Source organism: Lottia gigantea (assembly GCF_000327385.1).
Source record: "Lottia gigantea unplaced genomic scaffold LOTGIsca_1, whole genome shotgun sequence".
NCBI classification, from domain to species: Eukaryota; Metazoa; Mollusca; class Gastropoda; family Lottiidae; genus Lottia; species Lottia gigantea.
The window spans coordinates 5,959,720-5,983,799 of NW_008706746.1; the positions used below are offsets into that span (position 1 = coordinate 5,959,720).

General features: G+C 30.5%; 2 protein-coding genes across 2 annotated transcripts; both read left to right on the forward strand.

The window, feature by feature from the left end:
• Positions 1 to 13,011: 13,011 nt before the first annotated feature.
• On the forward strand, positions 13,012 to 17,020 carry LOTGIDRAFT_102205 (hypothetical protein; the record flags this gene model as incomplete). Its single annotated transcript, XM_009045757.1, has 9 exons — positions 13,012 to 13,167; positions 13,596 to 13,683; positions 14,852 to 14,928; positions 15,085 to 15,121; positions 15,393 to 15,490; positions 15,698 to 15,829; positions 16,009 to 16,157; positions 16,471 to 16,606; positions 16,859 to 17,020. The coding sequence occupies 9 exons, from the start codon at positions 13,012 to 13,014 to the stop codon at positions 17,018 to 17,020; spliced, it is 1,035 nt and encodes a 344-aa protein (XP_009044005.1).
• A 903-nt stretch (positions 17,021 to 17,923) lies between these two features.
• Positions 17,924 to 22,382, forward strand: LOTGIDRAFT_103119 (hypothetical protein; the record flags this gene model as incomplete). The annotated part of the gene is made up of 7 exons (XM_009045758.1): positions 17,924 to 18,029; positions 19,686 to 19,759; positions 20,055 to 20,189; positions 21,100 to 21,234; positions 21,573 to 21,724; positions 21,969 to 22,104; positions 22,329 to 22,382. Coding segments are annotated over 7 exons (792 nt in total), but the record flags the coding sequence as incomplete, so codon positions are not given.
• Between the last annotated feature and the right edge of the window lie 1,698 nt (positions 22,383 to 24,080).

Consider the following 24,080-nt stretch of genomic DNA (forward strand, 5'->3'; position numbering starts at 1 on the left):
ATATATATATGCTACTATAAAATTACCATATCATTTGCTGCTTATTAAAGAAGTGCATCTTGTTACAAGATTATGTCATCTGAGATAATCAGTAAGCTAAAAGCATACGGGTAATATCATAAAATCTTTGAAGACACAACAAAAAAACACTAGAGCCACACGTGGCACAGAGTGGGACTTTGCAAATGTAGCAAAATGCTAAAGACTCTGAAAAAATCAGCCTTCTACGATAATTACATCACGCGCAAGAGCAGTCTAAAGTTGAGAAGAATTGTTTGTAAGATTGTTATAACGGAAGTAGACAGGCCTCACAAATGAAAGTATCAGAAGATAGCCAAGGTCAATGACATTTGACATTGAAAGGGAGACGGTCAACAAAGGTCAAGGTTACGAGATACAAGTCATCCAAATTTTTAATTATATACGGCTATAAAACCGGAAGTTGAGATAGGACAGCAAATATAAAAGTATAAATAGATAGCCAATGTGAATGACCTTTGATCCTACAAAAATCAGGGTCAAAAAAGGTCAAGGTCAAAAATTGAAAATTTTGAATTTTCAAAACCTGTTCCTTTTTTTGAACTATAAAGCTGAAACAATCGAACTTTTTAAGACAACGTGGCTCAACGAATGAAGTAATTGTATGCAAAGTTCCATTTTGAACAAATGTAAACGTTGCGAGTTATGTCCCTTGCCAAAATTGTCAATAATGAGTAATTTAACCCGGATGTGCTACGCCCACCTCAATTTCTTTTGCATAGGTTAATTGATATTCTGAATGTTATGTTGTGTTCCAAATTTAAAGCTTCTACATCATACAGGTCAAAAGATATAGGTCAACAAGAGTCAATAAAGTCAAAATAGAAAATTGAAAATATAGAAATTTCAAAACCCGTTCCTTTTTTGGAACTATAAAGCTGAAACAATTGACCTATTAACACAAACTGGCCAAAATCATGAGGTAATTGTGTGCAAAGTTCCTTTTTGAACAAATGTATCCTATGCGAGTTATGCCCCTTTCCCAAAATGTAAACAATTAGTAATTCAACCCGGATGTGCCACGCCCACCTCAACTTTTTTGTCATAGGTTAATTCATATTCAAATTGTCTTGTTGTGTTCCAAGTTTCAATGTTCTACATAAAATAGGTCATAAGATATATACACACCAAGCTCTAAGAAACAGAAATATTGTAAAAAAAACTCAAATTTGAAAAATTCACGAATTTCAATTTTGCTTTAAAAAACGATTTTATAAATCACTTGAAAGAGCATGAAAAGCACATTAAGAATCCGAAAAAATTAACCCTCTAGGTTAATTAGGTCACGTGCTAGAGTAGTCAAAAGTTGCGAATTTGGCTGTTTTCGGACAGCTATAAAACCGGAAGTACATGTCGGAGGTCAAATGTCAAAGTATTAACTGATAGCTAAGGTCAATGACCTTTGACCTTATGAAGGTCAAGGTCATCAAAGTTCACGATCACGAGATATGACCCTTCAAACTTTGAAAAAATTCAACCGGATGTTGCAAAAAAGCAAAATTGAGAATCGAAAAACGGCTTCCTAATGTCATGTTTTTTTTTTATCTTCTTTCATTTGACACCAAAATCATTTAAATCGGATGAGCCATTATGTCTGAATAAAAATCGAATCATTTCAGAAAAATCAAAATGGCGGCCAAAGTTTCACGTCTGTTCCGGATTTTTTTTTCTTCGTTTTTTTGTCATAACTTTGTCTACCTATCAGCATAAAAATATTTGTCCTATACAAATTACACCGGAAGATATTCAACCAGAAGTGAACATCGTTTTCCTGTTTAAACCGGAAGTGAAATTGAAAATTTGACTGTACCATTTTGTTTACATTCTTAAACTGTCTTTGCTCAATTTTTTTCAGATTAATCAGACAAAAAGCAAAAAAAATGAAAAAAATGCAAAAATTGGCAAAAAAAATGTCTGCAACAAATTTTCGAATTTTGAAATTTTGAAACTGCTATTCTTTCAGATTTTAACAGTAGATTCCAAAAATGCAAACCCAAAGAAAATCGACAGAGAGCCGATTATCTATTCTTGCATATATTGAACTGTGGCACTTCCGGTTTTGCAAAAAAGATCCAAAATATATTTATGCACATCGTCGCCTATATCTAAGGTTCGTGAATGTTGAATGGTTGCTGCAACTATTGTAGTCTAAGCTCAGGAAGGTGTGTAAAAATCGAAAAAAAAAAAAAAAAAAAAAGAATTGACATTTCGATAACAAACTGGGACTTTGCTGAAAGCAAAGTCCCACAAAAAAAAGAATTGACATTTCGATAAAAGTAAAATATCAATGAAAATACCATTGACAATTTTTTTAGAAGTAATTTACTAGTACATGAATATATTTAGTTGGGCCTAAGCCTTTGAACCATATTTTTCTAAAATTTATGATAAAACCTTTGAGTGTGTCTCCTATGATTTTCAAATATTTTGACACTCCTTGTATGGTTGTTTGACTATGAACAAGATTAAACCGACAGATGTTGGTAGTTTCTCGTGCAGAGACATGTTTAGTAAAGTAACATTATTTAGTGTGACTTGATTTACTATGTGGTATAAGACAGTTCACCTAGGTTAAAAATAGAATAGACTATATAAGAAGATTACGTTGTCCTGTGGAAAGAAAGGATTATTATTTTGAACTAATGATAATAATAATAATAATAATTTATTTATTTAAGTGTCACCGTCCATATATACAGAGTATAGAACAATAAGATAATAACAGCATAATAAAATGAATGCCAGCCGACTTCGACTTATGAGACACCTCATAATAATATCGTAAAATTTCAGATCACATAAAAAATTTTCTTCTCAACATATACATCTTAAAAATCATTGAAGCGAAGAAAGGTAAAATGTTCGAACAATTCATTAAAAACTCCAACTTTTCATCATTATTTAACACATAAAAATTATCACAGAATTCAGAGGCCTTGGCAAATAGTTGTAACGAATTAAATTTAAAACAATGAAATAAAAAATGCCTCTCAACCTCGACTGACCCAGAGTTACAATGACCGCAAATATACTTTGGTATTTCCTCTGGAGGGCGGGTATACCTTCCAGTCTCTATTCTTAGAGAGAGGGATCCAGCTCTTAGTCGTGATAATATCCGCCTTTGTGACAAATATTTTAACATTTTTTACATAAGGGTTTGTGCCAATTCCATTCTTAAATAGCCTATAGAACCTAAGCTTGTTGCCATTGGGCCTGTTGTGGTCATTCCATACACTCTTTAGCCAAGTATCATTCTCCCTTTGCCAAAAAATATTCCACAGCTTATCTAAATTAACCAAGTGATCTTTATTACGGATTAAACCTAACTTCACTCCAAGTCGATAGATGCGATTGTCCCAAGATGATTTACGGTGAAAACCCCAATTGTGCACTTTCCTAGTCAGACTGCTCTGGTCACTCTTTTGAATCTTATTCCATAACCGGAAAACCTCTGATTTCAATAAATCATCCCCTTGCAACCAACCCATGTCTCCCCTTGCAGCTACATTACTACTTCTTTTGCTTAAGCCTAAGAAAAATTTACAAGTGTTTACATGTAATATATTAATACAGTTGTGATTGATTAGTCCCCATATTTCAGATGTATACGTAAATACTGGACGAATCATACAATCATATAATTTTGTAAATACATCATAGGAAAAACCACCACATCTAAAATGTTTAACTTTGATTACGGCTAATGCTCTGTTCGCTGCCAGTGCTATCTATTTATATGCGTCGGCATATAATAAGTCAATATTACCACATTTAAAGGGGACATTACTCCTTACAACATATTTATTTCGGAAATGAATAATCTTAGTTTTGTCTTGATTTACTAACATTTCTCCATTTTTTACACCATACGCTTAGCCTATAAATCAGTTTTTGAAGCTTAAGTTCGGTGCTAGTAACACAATATCGTCTGCATATAGTCAAATTGTAATCATTTCATCGTCGACTTCAATTCCACAATTCATCTCATTTATTTTACTGACGAGATCATTCGTGTAAATGGAAAATAAAGTTGGGTATAAGACACATCTTTGTTTTACACCTTGACTTACGGGGAACCAACTGGTCTGGAGTGCGTTAATTTGAACCGAACAGCTCACGTTTTTGTAGAGCGAGTAGATGCTTTTTAGAAAATTCCCGCCAATCTCAATGGATTTTAATTTGTGTAATAAACAGTCTCTATTAATTGTATCAAAACATTTCTTTGCATCCACAAACATGCAAAAGTTTCTTGTTTAGCACTCTTTCTATTTTTGATCAAATAATCTAACACATAAATATGGTCCACACAACTCCGTCCCTTTCTAAACCCATTTTGTTCATTAGCTAGTGTATCATTCTCTTCTAGCCAATTGGATAGCCTCTTATTCAAAATGTCCATATATGTTTTGCAAGGAATTGAGAGAACAGTAATGCCTCTGTACGCTAAAGGATCCCATTTGCAGCCACCATCATTTTTTGGGTATTGGTTTAATTATGCCTTTCAGCCACAAATCTGGAACTTGACCGTTTTCAAAACAGTGTTTAATAATCATTATTTAAATCATTTATTTAATTCACTCATTCCTTTCATTCATTCATTCATTCATTCATTCATTCATTCATTCATTCATTCATTCATTCAAAAATTTAACACTTCAATTTCATTTCCATTTATTCAGTCATTCTGTGGACTCAGAAATATTGAGAAATCTCTTGACAGTAACAAATCTTCAGTCTACTGACATAAAGAGGAAATTGCATGTCTTCTAACATTTATAGAGTGTAAAATTATTGTTTATTTCAAACCACACATCTAACATTTTATCTTATAAAGTCACTTTACAGTATTTATTGGCATCTCTATTTTCTTTGAGTACTTGTTAATTCAATTAATCATGAAAGTATTAAGTTAATTACTAGAACTATATTCCAAGCATGTCTAAAAGCTTTAAATGATTTTTGTCACAAGCTTAGATCAAAACCTGACAATTGATGCTATAAAGCTGTTCAATTTATCACTTTTAGGTGTGTCATGTTTTATAAAACTTGATGTAAATGGTGCATTTAGAGCCCTGGTTCCCAGTCTGGGTTGTTCTCACCCCCTGGGGGTGTGGGACTGGGGTGTCAGGGTGTGAAAACTGTTGAAGGAGAATGTTTTGTTGGGGGATATTATATGGTTCGAAAGAAAACAGCAACAGCCTTCCCATTGAGCATCTTATTGCGGCCACATGGTTATATATCCATTATTATATGTGATTATTATGATTAGTTTGAATAAAAATAAAATTTACAATGTTTTGAATATCTTTCGTTTTGGGGGTGTGAGGGGTTCAAATGATTACTCTAGGGGTGTGACGGCTGAAAAAGGTTGGGAACAACAGGACTGCATGCAGGACTGGACAACATGGATTTAAATTGAATGTATATATCAACACTTTTGAAATTATGAACACATATCTGTGAAATATGCGCTCCTGTTAAATATTTGTTCAATGGTGTTATTGCTAGATAGTAAAATATATAGTATTTTTTCATGTACATGTATAAGCATACATGTAGACATATTAAGCTTTGTCTAAGAAGAGAATGAACTTGTAAGGAATCAATGAATGACTCATTATTTTCCACTGAAATGCATCATTATTTTAAGCCTCTTGGAAAAACTGAATCTAATGATGAAAAAACTTGCAGAAGAGATTGATTATAGATTCCAATATATGAGATTTAATAGTGAGGAATGACGTCAATATTGAAAGTGTCAATATGTCATGTCGTGTCGTTACCGACTATATCAATAAGAATTGCCACAGAGATCAGATGCTTGAAGCTTCAATTAATAACAATTGTAAAAAATGTAAGATTCCATGACATGTACCAGGTTTTGATTGAGAATATTGAGTTTCTATACACAGTTCTGACTTATTAAAGATACTCTCCCAGACTAGAAAATCTTTAACTAACAATTCCTTTCCTCATAAACTGAATAAAGTTGGTGACTTTACATCTGATGAAAGATTTTTGCAATTCTATGATCATTTGAAATTATTATTCAAAATAGTGACACCAGAATGTTGTTGACTTTTGTGCATTTAACAAATGAGCAGTTTTGGAATATTGCAATTAAGTCAAACTTAATGCTTTCATGCCTAATTGACAGTGTTACTCTGTTAATTAAACAACAATAGTGTAATAATAGAAGAACATATTATATATTATCATCTAGAAAGAAAGCCTTTGGGTTATAAAATTATGACTTGCTTTTATTTCCAGAAAAACTTGTTTGAATTCTACAAATAGCCAAACCACTTTTTTTCTCCTCATGTAAATTCTCATCCATGAAAATTTATTGTAAAAAAGAAAAAAGTTTTCTGAAGTCACTTGACCAATAATCTGGTAGTGCTATGAAGGAAGTGGCTAGGAGATTGAATATGAACCAATTTGAAAAATGTACTTTCAGTAATATATAGATTCAAGACAATTCCTGGTAATGGAATACCATCTTCTCGTCATATATAGAGAGTGATAGGGAATGTAAATAAGCTACATTTAATACAATAATATTATAAACGTGAACACTCTCTATAATGAAACAAGTTCTCAATCTCTGGTAGATTTCCCTCGAGCTTTTATCAAGTCTTTAATTCAATTGACTTTTATTCATTGAATGTTCAGCTCTTCCCTATATAACACATATCAACTGCCTGTAACTTGTCAAAATTTTTATATATTTGCTTTCTTCATGCATATGTTAGTTTTCGACCTTGAAAGACATAATCATCTAATTTCACAAGCTGAAAACATAATTCAAGCAGGCTGTAACACTTTTCATAATGAAAGTCTGATTGGTGTATGCCTGCAATTTATATGTAGTAAAGGTATATTAGTTTAGTTGTGGCATTATTATGTCAGAGAATGATGATAAGAACTGAAGCCTTTTGTCACTATTAAATCATTTTTCCAATTTTTAATCTGCCCTATTAGCCTGTTGTGCATATTTATATAGAGGACTTCAATGATAACTGACGACTATCTTATAGGAAATCGGCCAGTTAAATAAAATGAATGGGCAAGAATATCGTTATTTATTTTAGATGTAAAATTTTCGTTTGTTCTGTCTTTTTTGGCCTTTAAATCAATGATGTTTTATCCATTAGTTTTACACCATGACAAGTGCCTTCTATTTTTGATGTAAATTGTTCAATTGATTTTACTGTCAAAGTTAACTGCCTATTTGACTTTATCAGATGAACTAGAGTAAGATATTTGTGTTTGCAATACAAGGTATTTTTCAAAAACTGAATTTATATTAAAATATCTGGGGAGTCGTATATTGAGATTTAAAAATAAACCCACAAATCAGCCTTTACAAAGATACACAGCGTTATCTAGTCATGATTTTTATCACTCTAGATATTTGAATACCAACAAGCAACTATAGATATGCATATATACTCTTAATATGTTAGATTAAGTTCTAATATCATACATGTACCTAAAACAATGTTGTGATGTATGATACCCTATCAAATAACATGTAAAATTAGAACTATTATTTGAGACAATGAAGATGATTATAGTGGTGTATATAATAACTGTTATTATTTGAAGGTCAATAATAAATCTTTATAGAACCAGACTATATGTGTCAGGTATAATTGTTTTTCAGTGTCTGATTGTGATAATTACTCTCCTGATGCATTCTTTATGATCCTTCTCATCACATCTGGTCTAATTATCAATAACATAGGGTCATTATCATTCCTATACGCTTGATGGTGTTCTGTTATGACAGAGCTTTTTCCTTCTTTGATGCTGGAATTTCTCATACTAAGGTCCCTGGTATTGATTAGAATTGAACATGTTTTAACTCAGTTTTCCCAGTTGTCAGTGAGTTAGGATGATGCTGTGTGCTCCAGGCTGTACATAGGAGAAATCTGTTTATATAGTTGATGAGATATAGCAGCATCAGTTTGATGAAACAGGAAAAGTTCAGACTGATGCTGCTAAACCCCATTTTACACAATTTTACCTGTTAATTTTTTCCCCTTAATCTTTTTATACCCCACATTATAATGCGGGTGTATATTGTAGTTGCCCCATTCCCCCTTTCCGTCTGCGTCCACAATTGACTTGTGAACACATTAGAGACTACAGTTTTTACCAGATTTTAATGTTATTTTGTGTGAGCATTTATATTGATGAGATCTTGGTCAACTGCGAATATGACGATTTTTCATATCACAACATAAGTAATACAATATTTGACTTGTTTCCACCATTGCTTGTACTTGATTGTTCAATAAAAGCTCCTTCTGAAATAATAAATGATATTGTTGATAAAGGAAAATAATTTAACTTATCAAATAATGGTAAAAGTTTTGATTCATGCTCTTTAGACTGTATAATGTTGCATCTTTTTTACTGTTGTGAGAAAACCATGAGTTATTAAGTCATTGTTACAGATATGCCTAAATTATGATGTGAATAATAGTTCACAAATGAAACTGTATCAGTTTAGATTTTATGTTCATGATTGAAGACCAGAAATAATCCTGTATTATTAGAAAGATTTGCTCTGAAATTAAGAAAATGTTAGTCTCTATAATAAATAGACTAAAGAAAGATCATTATACTGTTAAAGCATACAGATGATTGTTATTTTATTTTTTATCTCCTAAATCACAAGCCTAGAGCACTGATTGATGAGAAATTTCCTCACGGAAACTTTATTTTTAGACTTCTAAGTAACTTTCTTTTTCAGATTGGATAATAAAGAGATAAAACATTGATAAAAATTGATTTTTTTTGTTCACAAATGAAGTCATTTGTATTGTTTATTATGTTATAAATAAATCCTTAGGGTGCATTAGTTTTTTTTAAAGTAAAAGAATGAGAAGCTGCTTTATAAAGTTGTATTTATCCTGTTACTCAAGGCTGTGTACATCAGACAATTTTATAGATTTCAATAAATAAATTCTGACATTTTATACTTCCTCTTCTCTTAATGCCTTGTAATTTCTTATTTACATGGCACATTAAAATTTTTTCCACCATTTAAAGTACCTACACATGTTGTTTGTACATATTTATTTGTATAAGATATATTAATAGTTGTTGTTGATTTATGTACCAGTGATCTCTCTAATATGTTTTAATTCTGGTATTTAATCTTGTTTTGCAGAATGTGAAAATGGAAAGTTTGGTTGGAAATGTAGATTTAATTGTAATTGTTTAAATAATGAGCCATGTGATCCAGTAACAGGAGCATGTCCATCAGGCTGTCAATCTGGTAAATATGGTCAAAACTGTCAATTTGGTAAGTCATTGATTATTATTTCTAATGTATTTTTGAGAAAATCAATTCTTCAATCTTGAATTCAAAGCTTAAAGTGAGTTCAGTGAAACCTTAGTATAACCATGCTGTCAAAAAGAAGGTAGTGATGCTACTTGCGAAAGTTCCCTTCTGGTTTTCATTTAGTATCATCGATAGAGATAATATATTGTGACATGACGGAAACACTAGTCCTCATATGTGTAGTAATGGTTGAGAAGGTTGAAAATCTTGAAGGTTTGAAAAGAGAACATGTTGATTGCCATTGTACTAATAGGACCAAAAAATGCACAGCATTTTCTATATTTCAATTTGAATGGACTCCCTTTTCTCTATTCTGATATGAAGATATGTTCATGTGTTTTTTGTTGCAGACAACAAGTGTTTATATGACAGACAAGGTGTAAACTACACAGGAACAGTCAATCAAGTTGCAGAAAATACTACCTGTTTAGACTGGTTAGATCCAGAATTAGCCAGTTTTAAAGATGTTATAAGTGCTGATAAATTCCCAGATAAACTCAAAAATCATACTTATTGTCGAAATCCTGGTATACAGTATTTCGCTGCTAAACCTTGGTGTTATTATATAAAAGACGGTGAAGTTATCACCAGTATCTGTGATGTATTAAATGTGTGTGGTAAGTCTACCATTAGATTCCCTTCTCACAAAGATTTTTGTCAGGTTAGCAACCTTAAATTAATGTTCCAATGATAGTACTACAGCAAGAAGGCTGACTTTAGATTCTAGCTGAACTTTCTAAATGAAATGTTTGGAATATTTTCTAATCAACCATTATCTGACAGAAATCACTATGACATTATGCATATGGCATCACGTCTTACAACAGGCTAGTGTTGTTTAACTATTGAACAACATAGCCATAATGGCTGATATTCAACTTAGATAATGTATTTTCAGAGTGTCCGGATTATCTGTATGGTGAAAGTTGTATACAAGAATGTCATTGTAGTAATATAGAGGAAATATGTGATAAATCTATTGGTAAATGTCAATCACATTGTGCTCCAGGATGGACTGGAACATTCTGTGATAAATGTAAGTTCTTATTTGAAATATTGAAAGTTCCCTTCTTTTGAAAAGAGTTGAAGTACAATGGTACACAATTGCAACCAGAAAGAGCCAAAGGAATTCAGCAGATACCAAAGTGCTTCTATTGGAGAGTATCTTGGATAAATCCTGATACCATTGTTTCCAATGGTTACCATACAACTATCAGAATAAATATACACATATAGATGCATCGTTTGTGTTTTTTTAAAGTATGATAATTTTTTTCAAATTTCTGAAATAATTTGAAATGTATCAAACTAGAGAAACAATATGAACATGTCTCTTATTGGTTCAGTGTTTTATTAACATGTATCTGAAGTTTCATTATTCCTATCCCCAGCATGTAGTCAAGGATATTATGGAGATAGGTGTAGTAAGAAGTGTGGTCAATGTTATAATGATAATTGTTATCATGAATCAGGAAAGTGTCTAGAAGATTGTGTTGCTGGCTATTTTGGTGATAAGTGTAAAAAAGGTGGGAACTTGAACTTTTTAGACCAGATTTTTTTCAGAACATTGCTTACTAGTTGCTAAATTTTATGAAACCAATAGGATTATTGGTTGCTGTAATATCTGGAGATTTATTTGGATTTAAACTAACAGTAGCCTACATTATAAGCTTACTGTTTGAATGTAGTTCTGATTTGTTATCAATGATTGATTTCTTCTCTATCAAAGTCTGAATAAAAGTACTTAAATTCTGATAATTCATGATAATAATTATGATATATAATTGTAGAATGTCCGGATGGATCATTTGGTAGAAATTGTATAGGATTATGTGGTAATTGTGGTGACAATGATCCATGTGACCATGTTACAGGATCTTGTTTTAGAAGCTGTGCAGCTGGTTACAGAAATCAAACAGGAGGATGTAAAGACAGTATGTATTTTATTTGTTTAAACTTAACTGTGTACATGTTTTATTGCACATGATACATATAAAACAAACAGCCAAACTGTTGTCATTCTTTTCTCATACCACATCAATACTTCAATACCTCTAAACTCTGGATCAGACCACTGTCTTTTTGTGGCAGTGTTCACAGGGAAAAAGATACTCTGATGCCATGGCCAGCACCTCTAAAAGCTTTCAACCCCTATAAACTTTATCTATAACAAGATTTGACCATTGAAAGAGAAATGGTGTTAGATACCAGTTGGATCACTGTATGACACTATTCTTCAGTCTGCCAAGAAAATTTTTATGGTGTAATGTGTAAACAACCCTGTGGTGTTTGTAGACAAGGTTTTACTTGTAATCATATTACTGGAGCTTGTGAAAATGGCTGTGAGGCAGGATATTTTGGAACACATTGTAATAAAAGTAAGTAAACTAGCAAGCCTGAATTTTTTAACACTACAAAAATACTTACAAATATTCTTTATAAATGATCATCACAAAGATCCAATTTATCTAAACAGTGTTGGCATAAATATTTTAAAAAATAACAGAGCCCTACATTAAAGCTCAGTTTAATAGTGAAAGTTATAATTGTATCAAAGTAACCTATCATTGTATTAGAGTCATGAATAAAGGACTTTTTGTAATAGGATAACATGTTTTAAAAGTTATTTTGATTAACATTGTCTTTATCAGTATAAGTCTTTTTTTCAGCTTGTGAAGTAGGGTGGTATGGGGAGAACTGTACCTCGATGTGTGGTAATTGTAAATTAGGTGTACCCTGTCACAGAGTAACTGGTCAATGTTTAGAAGGGTGTGCTGAAGGTTTTATTGGCTACAAATGTGCTATGGGTAAAATTTGATTCTTACTTTATTGTTTAAAAAAATAAATCACTGAAGGGATGCAAATGAAGATATTTCTCTAACATTGTTAATATGTTTGGATTTCAATCAACATGTTGTTATCCTTGATTTATGAATTTTATTTACAAAAACTAAAAAAAATGTTCATATTCAGTTTTTTAACTGTGTTTGATTAAAATCTTCCAAGTAAATTGACATGTACACTCACTATAAATATTTCAGCTTTACAGAAAAGTGTTAAATCATCAGTAGTGGGTGGTGGGATAGCTGCAGTTGTTGTGTTTTTAATTATTGTTATTTTGATTGTATTATTATTCAGGTATGTATGGCATTTATTATGTTCACTAATATCCTAATGGCTGTCCATGTGATATGTGAAGTTTTAACTTTTTTCTTAGAATTGCTCTTGTTGAAGAATAAACATCTGAAAATGACTGGTATAATAAAGCGTCAATCATGTTAATAAAGTGAAGGAAAATAATTTCTTGCTTTTCAGTAGAAAGAGGAGGCGTAAAAGATTAGCTTTATCCAAACCATTTAGTAAAGATGGCTGCCAAGAAGAAGAGTTACAGACTCATGGTGGAACAGAAACATGTCAGTTATTAGAAGATTCTAGAATAGGTATTTTATTTTTATGTTAATTACCAAAGTTTACTAATTAGAATTCAATAACACTCAATATCTTAAAATACTCTTTTGTTTTATATTTTTACTCATTAGGCATCTCAGGTGATAAAAACTTTTTCATACAATTACAGATTCTTTTATTTTTCAGAGCAAACAGTTTTAATGGAGCATATGGATAACCAAAGAAATGAAGAAATTATCAGTGAACCAATCTATGTTAATGTTACTGGTAAAAGACAAACAAGTCCTGTGGAAATCTCACAACTTTATGATTATATAAAGAAAAATAAAGAACATAATTGTTTAGGCTTCAAAAAAGAATTTGAGGTTAGTTTTTCAATGGTAACAGATTTGAGATTAAAGAGTAAAGTCTTTGAATGGCATTTAGCAATTGTGAGTACGATATATAGACACAGCTTTATGGTTAACCAGTGATTGTTGTTCCATAAAGCTGTGTCTATATATAATAGAAAGAGTACTAAATAGTTTGATTCACAAAATTGTATAGGATTTGTTTTTGGCACACTGGAAATAACATTTACAATAAATAGAAAGTGTTTTTTCTCACACCAAAATCATGCACAGATTAAAGTATAAATTTTGTATTCCAGGTAACATAACGCCAAAGTCAGGGATTTTTTTTTTCAATATGAGAAAAAATTAACTCTTTCAATCCTGGCTGCAGGTTTTATCGGCCACAATTACACAATATATACCTGAGCAGCCAGTAAAAATTATTTCAATGTCTTTTGCAGGAATTACCAGTTGGATTATTAGCATGTTGTGAAGTGAGTCGAAAAGCTGATAATAGAGCTAAAAATAGATACGGTAATATTGTGGCATGTAAGTATTTATCACTACTTATTATTTAGTTTTTATTTTATCATTACTAATTATATTACAGATGATCATTATATAGTTATTTTATATCCTACACAATACAGATCATGTTATTTATTACTATATAATTATATTCCAGATGATCATTCTAGAGTTATATTAGATCTTATACAAGGAAAACCTAATACAGATCATGTTATTTATTATTATATAATTATATTACAGATGATCATTCTAGAGTTATATTAGATCCTATACAAGGAGAACCTAATACAGATCATGTTATTTATTATTATATAATTATATTACAGATGATCATTCTAGAGTTATATTAGATCTTATAAAAGGAGAACCTAATACAGATCATGTTATTTATTATTATATAATTATATTACAGATGATCATTCTAGAGTTATATTAGATCCTCTACAAGGAGAACCTAATACAGATCATGTTATTTATTATTATATAATTATATTACAGATGATCATTCTAGAGTTATATTAGATCTTATAAAAAGAGAACCTAGTACAGATCATGTTATTTATTATTATATAATTATATTACAGATGATCATTCTAGAGTTATATTAGATCCTATACAAGGAGAACCTAATACAGATCATGTTATTTATTATTATATAATTATATTACAGATGATCATTCTAGAGTTCTATTAGTTCCTATACAAAGAGAACCTAATACAGATCATGTTATTTATTATTATATAATTATATTACAGATGATCATTCTAGAGTTCTATTAGATTTTATAAAAGGAGAACCTAATACAGATCATGTTATTTATTATTATATAATTATATTACAGATGATCATTCTAGAGTTATATTAGATCTTATAAAAGGAGAACCTAATACAGATCATGTTATTTATTATTATATAATTATATTACAGATGATCATTCTAGAGTTCTATTAGTTCCTATACAAGGAGAACCTAATACAGATCATGTTATTTATTATTATATAATTATATTACAGATGATCATTCTAGAGTTATATTAGATCCTTTACAAGGAGAACCTAATACAGATCATGTTATTTATTATTATATAATTATATTACAGATGATCATTCTAGAGTTCTATTAGATTTTATAAAAGGAGAACCTAATACAGATCATGTTATTTATTATTATATAATTATATTACAGATGATCATTCTAGAGTTATATTAGATCCTATACAAGGAGAACCTAATACAGACTATGTTAATGCTAATTATATGGATGTAAGTGTTTTTTTTTTTCAAATTTACCAGATGATACTATATTTTTACTTGTTCATGTTAATTTAGAATATTGAAAGGCTTAATTAGTTTTATATTTGTTTCTGTTCTTCTATTTAGTATATGGCTATTTTGAATTAAACCTTTATGTACTTTCAGGGTTATTCAAGAAAAAAAGCATTCATAGCCTCACAAGGTACCTGTATACTCTTTTTCATCCCATATCATAGGTATTCCTGGCTAAATGGAGCAAACATTGAAGATTTTGATCGAATGCAGAAAAAAGTCATTGAAGATGAAGATGTTACGTTATGTATTAGGCTGTCGAGCAGGTGACAAATAAATATAGCAAGGAATATGAAATATAGAACAAATTTTTGACTATAATGTATAATTTTTTTACCTTTGCAATTATTGTTTGTAGCTCTATTATATAGATGTAAGTATATTTTGGAATAATATTCCAGGACCCAATAAAACTATGATCAGAGATTTTTGGAGAATGGTATGGCAGTTAAAGATATCTAAAATAGTTATGTTAACAAATTTAGTAGAGGCATGTAAGGTGAGTTATAAAGTTACAAAGCAACAAACTGCCATAGTCAAATATGTGAATGTATAGAATGTAAAGACTTTGTTGTATGCTGTTACACAGCAATGGTTTTGTAAATAGATAGAGAATAGAGTTGATTTATATTATCATAAGTAAGATTCCTTGAACCCTGAAGTATTTTTTATATCTTAATAAACTATATTTGTATTTTGTTACTAGAGAAAATGTGAACAGTACTGGCCTGAAGAAGGTTCTATAAAATATGGTGAAGTTACAGTCAAACTTGTACATACCCGAAAATACACAGACTATACTATTAGAACTTTTGAAATTGCAAGGGTAGGTTCTTCTGTTACCAGCTTGGTTTGCCTATCATTTTTCTAAGGCTTCTAAACTGTCCAGCTTTGGTTATGGTTCTAATCATATCCTTCAATTTCAATTTTTTAACTGTTGTAAGTGATATATCAAAATGATAAAATAAGATATGAGCTGTAGAACTCTCAAGTGATGTACTTATTATAACATTTCAGGAAGAAATTAGTAAAATAGTAAAACAGTTCCATTTTACTACATGGTCAGATCATGGTGCCCCAACCTACCCTACAACATTATTAGCTTTCAGACGTAAAGTATTATTATATAATACAGATAGTACAGCTCCTATACTCTGTCATTGTAGGTAAGAATACAGATACTAGCTAAGGCTAACTTCTTATTTCTTCCAATGTGCATTTTTTACTACTGATATTATTATGTTGATATAAATGAATGAAAAAATGTCAATGACACCTAGACAGTTTTTAGTGAAAAATTTAGAGAACAGAGAAAGTGTTGAAATGTGTAAAACTGCACATAAAATCCGTAACTAGATTATCTTACAGGAACTCATTCTGCAATTTGTGCTCTCAGCTTCTCTATATTCTTTTTCTGTGTAGATTGAATGATTTGTTTTCTATCTGAATATAGCAATTTGTATTGTATTAATAATTCAGTGCTGGTATTGGAAGAACAGGAACATATATAGCTTTAGATTATCTGTTAGATCAAGCACAACATGAGAATGTTGTAGATGTTTTAGGTATAGCACAAATAATGAGAACGAATAGAGTGAATATGATACAAACGTGGGTAAGGTTTAATACTATTTATATAATGTATTTGTACAGCAATGTGTATAATATTAGTATTTTAAGAACAAAATGCAATTTTGTATAATCTTTGTTGTGTATATTTAGGGGGTAAATTAGTTTGGGGGTCTCTGTAGTATTTGTATATTATTTCATGTTTGTATTTATACAACAAAATATATTTGTTATGATAATGTGTATTTGTGTATAATGGCTGAAAGTCTGTATTTGTATATTGATATTTATATTACAGGAACAATATGTATTTGTGTATGATGCTGTTCTAGAAGCTATTAAATCTGGTAATACAACTATTTTAAGATCTGTATTTAGAAATGTTTATCAAGATATGTGTACAGCTCATGATGATGGTGAAAAAACAGAACTAGAAAGACAGTATGAGGTAGATGTTTAAATTAAATGTATTCCTGTCAAACCTTTCTTTATTTGTCCAGTCATTACAAATGATAAAATCCAGTCTTTTATGTATGATAGCCAGGTTTTGATACCCCCACTCATTATAATATTACCGTTGCCCCTGTCCGTCCACAATTTGCTTGTGAACACAATAGAGGCCACAGTTTTTATCTGATTTGAATGATGTTTGTTGTGTTCATTTATATTGATGAGATCTTGGCCAAGTTCGAATTTAAGATTTTTTTAAGATTAACAGTTTTTGAGTTATTGCCCTTGACTTAGAAACAACTCATCAGAAATTCAATTGTGAACACAATAGAGACTACAGTTTTTATCTGATTTTAATTAAATTTGGTGTGATCATTTAAAGTGATGAGATATTGGTCAAGTTTGAAGTTGACAATTTTTTAGATGAACGGATTTTGAGTAATTGGCCTTGACTTACGAAAAAACGCGTCAAAATTTGTTTGTGAACACTATAGAGACTACAGTTTTCATCAGATATAATTGAAATTTAGTGCGATTATTTATAATGATAAGATCTTGGTCATGTTTCATCTCAAAATATTTTCATCTTCAAAATATATAGATTAATCAATCAAGACTTACAGTTTTCATCCGATTTAATGAAATTTGCTGTAATCATTTATAATGATGAGATCTTGGTCAAGTTTGAATTTTCGATGTACAGAAGTTGAGTTATTGCCCTTGACTTATTAAAATCAATGCAACTTTTTGGCGTATCTTGCTAGGCAACTACTTATTAGAAATGATATCCAGTCTTTCAGAATGATAAAACTTCAATAAATTTCTATGGATGTGACCTAGATCACATGTATTTAAAGGGAATATCTTTTTTGAGTAATGATTTAAGTTAATTTTGATTATTTGTGATTTATTATTTCAGGTTTTGCAGCTATTAACCCCAAATATTGAAAAAGATGAATGTTCTTCAGCATTGATTCCTGAAAATATTCTTAAAAATAGATTTAAAAATATTTTACCAGGTAAAGCTTATTCTATTTTATATATTGATGTCAGAATAGTTTTGGAAACACAATATAGTTTTACACTTTAAAGTTTAACTGTGAGTTGTGTACAGCGCTGGATGACTTTTTTTATATTTTGGCATTTTTGTCTTCAAGCGAGTGGTTTAATTTCTACTGTAAATACATTATATAATTACATTAATTGTAGATTTTAAAGGTTTGACAGAAGTTGTAACCCTTCTACCAAGACTATTTATTTTTGTAAGTCAGAAACTGTTCATCATATGAGCATGGTGTGATCTATGGCTTAAATTGTTTTAAATTGTTATCTTAGTATTTTACACCAATTATTTGTTTACATAGTTTAAAGTTTCGTGATCAAAACCCATTCATTTTCATTGAATTGTTGCACGTGACATTGCCCTTGTCTCAGACTAACATCTTTAATAAGTATCTCCCTATCCTTATCTATTAAAACATTATCTGTAGATATCATTATGTGATGAGAAAAGCCTGATATCTGTAGACTAACATTCTAGTTAGATAACCCAGTTATGAGAGATTGCAAAGTTTTGTATGACTTCTGTATTCATTGTTATGACTACAATTTATTATGCATACCTATTATTGGTTTGATATGCAATATTCTTCATTGACCAATAAATTAACCTAATATCCATATATTTGGTTCAATCGATTTGGATCGATAAGAGGTTGTTTTATACATTTTCATATGATTGACAAAAGTCATTAATACGTCCATTGTATGTTCATTCCTATATTATATTATAATGATATGTTCATAGTCCGTGAACAAACAACATAAGCCGTGTTTAGACAGCCATAAAAACTGGCCCACTTGAAGTGAACCTTACTCATCCGGACTCGGCCCGGTTGGCCTGTACCGTTTACACAGCACAGCACTGTTTTCACTGGGCCAAAATCAAAAGTAGACTTGCTCTCCAGTCAGAGGAGGCGAAAAAAACACAAACATACAAAATGGCGCCCGCTATAAACAAAGCTATGATTTTGAAGTTTTTGTAGAATTTGTCTCGTTTAAAGCGCAAACGAACCTTAAGATTGGTTCATAAATCTTGTGATTATGACGGGCACCTTCCAATTAAACTTGGACGATCTCGTCACCCCTAATAGCGATCAGAGCTTCGGTCTCTTCATCACTCCATGTATCTCCCCGTTGGGCACACATTTTAACAGTAAGTCGATCCTTTTTGTCAAAGTTTAGCCTAGTTTGTTGTTACCGTGAATAAAGTAACAGGGTCAAGGTCATTATTGCGCATGCACACAAGGTCCAGTGGCGCGTTTACACAGCACTAAAATTTTGTCGTGCAGTACTCGGCCCACTTGATACTAGCACAGTGCCGAGCCCTCTCAACCCGTTTACACAGCCACTTTTTGTGTTGAACCGTACTTGGTCCGGACCGAGTCCGGACCTGGCCCGGATAATTTGTGGCTGTTTAAATGCGGCTTTATTTAGTGAAATCATGATATTGAAAATGATTTGAATCCTTAAGGGAGACTTCATGAATATGAATTGAAATATTGGGGATTATCAAAATCATACATCATAAATCATTGCTTACAATGTAGTTAGTGCTTTTAGACTTTTGATTTTGTCTTGTGGCACAAAAGGTTATTTTATTATATATTTTCTAGCAAATAGATGTCGGCCATTCCTGTATACACCTGTTGATGAATGTAATGACTATATTAATGCTGTCTTCCTACCTGTGAGTATATAGAATATTGCACCGTGGTGTACTAGATTTTTTGCTAACTTTTTGTATTTATTATTTAGGCTTAAGTCTGGTAGCATAGCTATGTTTATTTTTTTATTAAAACTAAATATTATTCTAAATTTGTTGACAGATATGATTTTAAAACCATTTCTTAAGCTATATTTGATACATAGTATAACTTCATTTCTGCTGAATATTAAAATTTCAAGTGTATTTTCTAACTTACATATTGAACAATCCTGATTATGGTATTAAGTATATAATTTACTCTCATGATTCATTCCAGGGTCATAGTCAAAAAGATCATTTTATTGTTACACAAATGCCTCTACCAAATACTGTAGCTGATTTTTGGAGAATGCTATATGATTATAATTCAGATACAGTTATTATGCTCAATGAATTTGAACGAAATGATTCAGTAAGTTCATTTATTTTTTATAATTTTTCATATTTCTCATTTTCTTTTATCAAAATTTTCTTATTATGATTTAACAATGATTTGAAACATGTTTAATTTTTCATTTTGTTTATTCAGTTTCAGTATGAAAAAGTATGTTATAGGTTTGATTTTATTGAAATAATATATTTCAATTTCAATCATTTTATATTTTTCTCTTGATAATTGGGCATAGTTTCACCAATTTAATGGCATCTGGATAGGGAGTGGCTTGCATGCAGAGACTCCAAGTAATAATTAAAATTGATTAATGCATTCTTGTAAACTTACCATGATTTAGCTGAGAATGTTCTGAAATCTTCATTAGTAATATGTTTATTTAACTTGATCATGTCATTTGACTATTAAGTTACCCTGTGAAATGTCTTTACTGAAATTGTGAAGCTAGGCCTGAGAGGGGAGACATCATATATTCATAGCATGATAACTGAATGTACAATAACTATAAACCCTAGCTTGGAATGATTGATATTCAGTATGTATATTGGTATTGAAAGTGGGTACCTCAAGATCTTATGTCTATATATATGGATTTCAATCACCATTGTTTCTATTTTCATATATTTAACTAATTTGACTTGGTTAAGGCTATACAGAAAAAACTGGGTTTATGGTACATTTTTACTTCACTTACTACAGGTCCATCCATCTGATATTTGCAAACAATACATACAAACATTGCCTGTCTAATCAATTTCCAAAAATTTAACTGCTTAAAGATTACTTGGCCATATTAATATTTTTAATGGTCAACTATTTAATTTAGAGTCTAAATTTGAGATGTGAAAGAATAAAAAATGCCATTGTTACCAATCTATTTAACAACCTTAATTTATAAAATAAACTATTATATTATCTATATATATTATAGAGTTGTGCACTATATTGGCCAGTAGAGTATGGTTATAGTGAGGAATATGGACCACTCAGTGTTGAATTGTTATCATCATCTGAAGTAGATCCTGATGTTACTATGCATCTTTGTCAACTAAGTCATAAAGGAAAGGTATGTCAGGGAATTCCAACATAGAGTTGAAATTGTGTTCTTGTTAGTCATGGGGATGAAACTACTTAAATTACAGGCAACTGAACAAACTGCAGTAAGAAAATCATGTCACATCCAATTTTGGCATTTCTTCCCTTGTCAGATTCACACAAAAAATGGTTTAAAGAAGTTTAGATTATGTTTTCGATTGTAAATATCTTTAAATTATATATTGGTAAGAATTTTTGGCTATCAGAATTATGTTTTCTATTGCTTAAAGTTAAATTGTTCAGCATCTTTAAATCTGAGAAGTAAAGCTGATTGATTGATGTTTATATATTGATATCTATATTTTAAAGGGTGAAGAGAGAGCTGTTAAACAGTTTTTATTTAAATCTTGGCCTGATTATCAAACTATACCAAATTCTACTACGAGTTTACTTCGTCTACATAAACTAGTCACAGATTCTTTAAAACAGAATGGTAAAGGTCCTGTTACCATACATTGTATGTAAGTATCAACATGTCTATTTTTAATTTTGTAGAGTAAGGAACAATGGGACAGTTTCTGATTGTGGTTTTGACCTAGGAAAGCATCTCTTTTATAGGACTTTGAACTTTCAACAGATGTAACAATATGCTGAAGTGTCAAATACTTCATTGTACAATGCATATATCCAAGTCAAAGTGATTAAAAAGCTTAATATTTGCCAAGAAAGAAATCTAAGTGTTTCTATATTATACTGTATTTACAGGAATGGGGCAAGTAAAAGTGGATTATTTAGTGCTATATGTATTATATTAGAAAGATTAGAAATCGATCATGAAGTAGATGTTTATCAATCTATTAAACAAATTAGAATGAATCGACCACAATTTATAGAGAATATCGTAAGTACAAACTACCAAGACCTAAAGGTAACATCTGACAGCAAAATGTTACATAAAGAATGTTATATAGTCATATCGAAGAGCTTCCCAAATTTCAATGTTTATTTGATGAGTAATGTCAAGTGTACTTGTAATAGTGTAAAATTCTGGTCACCAGTTTTTATGTATTTTTTGAGAATATTAAGTTGAAGGTACACTGCTGCTGACATTATATTTTTTTTCAGGAACAATTTCAGTTTTGTTATCAAGTTGTTATGGAATATTTAGATAGTCAATGAGGATGCGAGAGTCTCACACACTTTTAGATGAATTTCATCATCATCTCATAGAACACTGCCCTTTTCTACAGCACTACATGGCATATTGGAAATGTATGAATGGACTGTATGTTGAACTTACTTGAAAAGGAAGATTTGAAGGTATTGTTTTGTAAAGAGAAAAAAACCTATGTAAGAGAAATATTGCCATGAACACCTAAACCTGTATATTGGTTGTGATATATTCAACTCCTGTTTTTAAATTGTTATAGTTGACTTATAAAGATATATGTTCAAACTGTTACATTACTTGCTTTAAAAATGTGCTTTTTAATGTGCTGTATAGCTTATGTAATGTAAGGTAGAAGCAACAAAAGGTGTTTTTAAGACTATTTATTCAAATCAAGGAACTACAGAAGAAGAAATTCTCAGTGCTACTTAATTAATATATGGTTTTAAAGGATGCAGTACTTATATCTGAACGTAACATTGCTTTATATGAAAATATGAACACATTTTTATATTATGTATATAATATATAGATTACCAGATGGACTCTGAATGTCAGAAAGTTATGAAAGTGCTTAACATTTTTAAATAGGAGATTTTAACCTAGTTTGAGGGCTTCTATGTTTAAATTTTTGCATACGTTGTATTTTTTTCTTCAAATTTTAATTCATAATAGAGCAATTGAATAAAATAGTTACCTTTAAAAAAAAGTAAGGGAGTATTAACAAATTATGTCTGTATTGCTCTATTTTCCACATTGTGCGTAACTTTTCCTTTAAAATACTCTACATCGATTTTCTACTTTTATAGATAGAGGATGTCTTTTAATCTATTTATATGCTTTTATTTTACACATTGCACTGTTGTTCACTTAATATAAATAATTGCCATTGTACTTGTAAGTCATTTTACAATTGACAACCTTGATTTGTCAAGGTTCATTACATCAGCTTATCTATGATAACAATCATATTAAGTTTGATACCAAGATATGTACTGAGTGTATCAAACGGTAAATTACTGTTACATCTTACCAGAGGTAACAAACATAGCACTAAACCTCTAAATATATATGTGATTATAAGACTTAAATGTGATATTCAGAAAATATTCCTTAATTGATAAGTTCTACTTGAGTCGTAATCTATTATATCTAGTCACATATTGCTACAAGAATCTCTTTGATTTTCTTACTTACCCCATCAGTTTCAGTTTTTTTTGTATTTTAAGCTTTAACATTCCTCTTAAATTTGAGATTTTTCTTAAATATTTAGAAATGTATGGAATTTATTTTCGTTTATTTTGATTGTACTTCCATATGAAATCAAACATTTATTTCTTCCTTATGAATCTGGGATTTTGCATTAAGATCAAAACTCGAATCAAAATCATTCCAAATATTATTGTTATGCTCAGTAATACCATTGTGATATTATAAATGAAATTTAATTTTAGTTTTTGTTACAATCAAGAAATTCACACAATTTCTGTTCAGAAAAGTTAACTACTATGCTCTATCTTTAGATTCTTTAGCCAATTAGAAGTTGCTTTCATTGATAAGGCAGCCAGTATGTCAAATGAAATCCATACATCAATATGGTGTGTTTGCTTAAATAAAAGTCATAGACAGTCGAAAGATTTTGATAACTCTTTATCAGACCACTCTAGAGTGAAAAAATTAGACATTCAAGTGGATTTCATTGCTTCAGT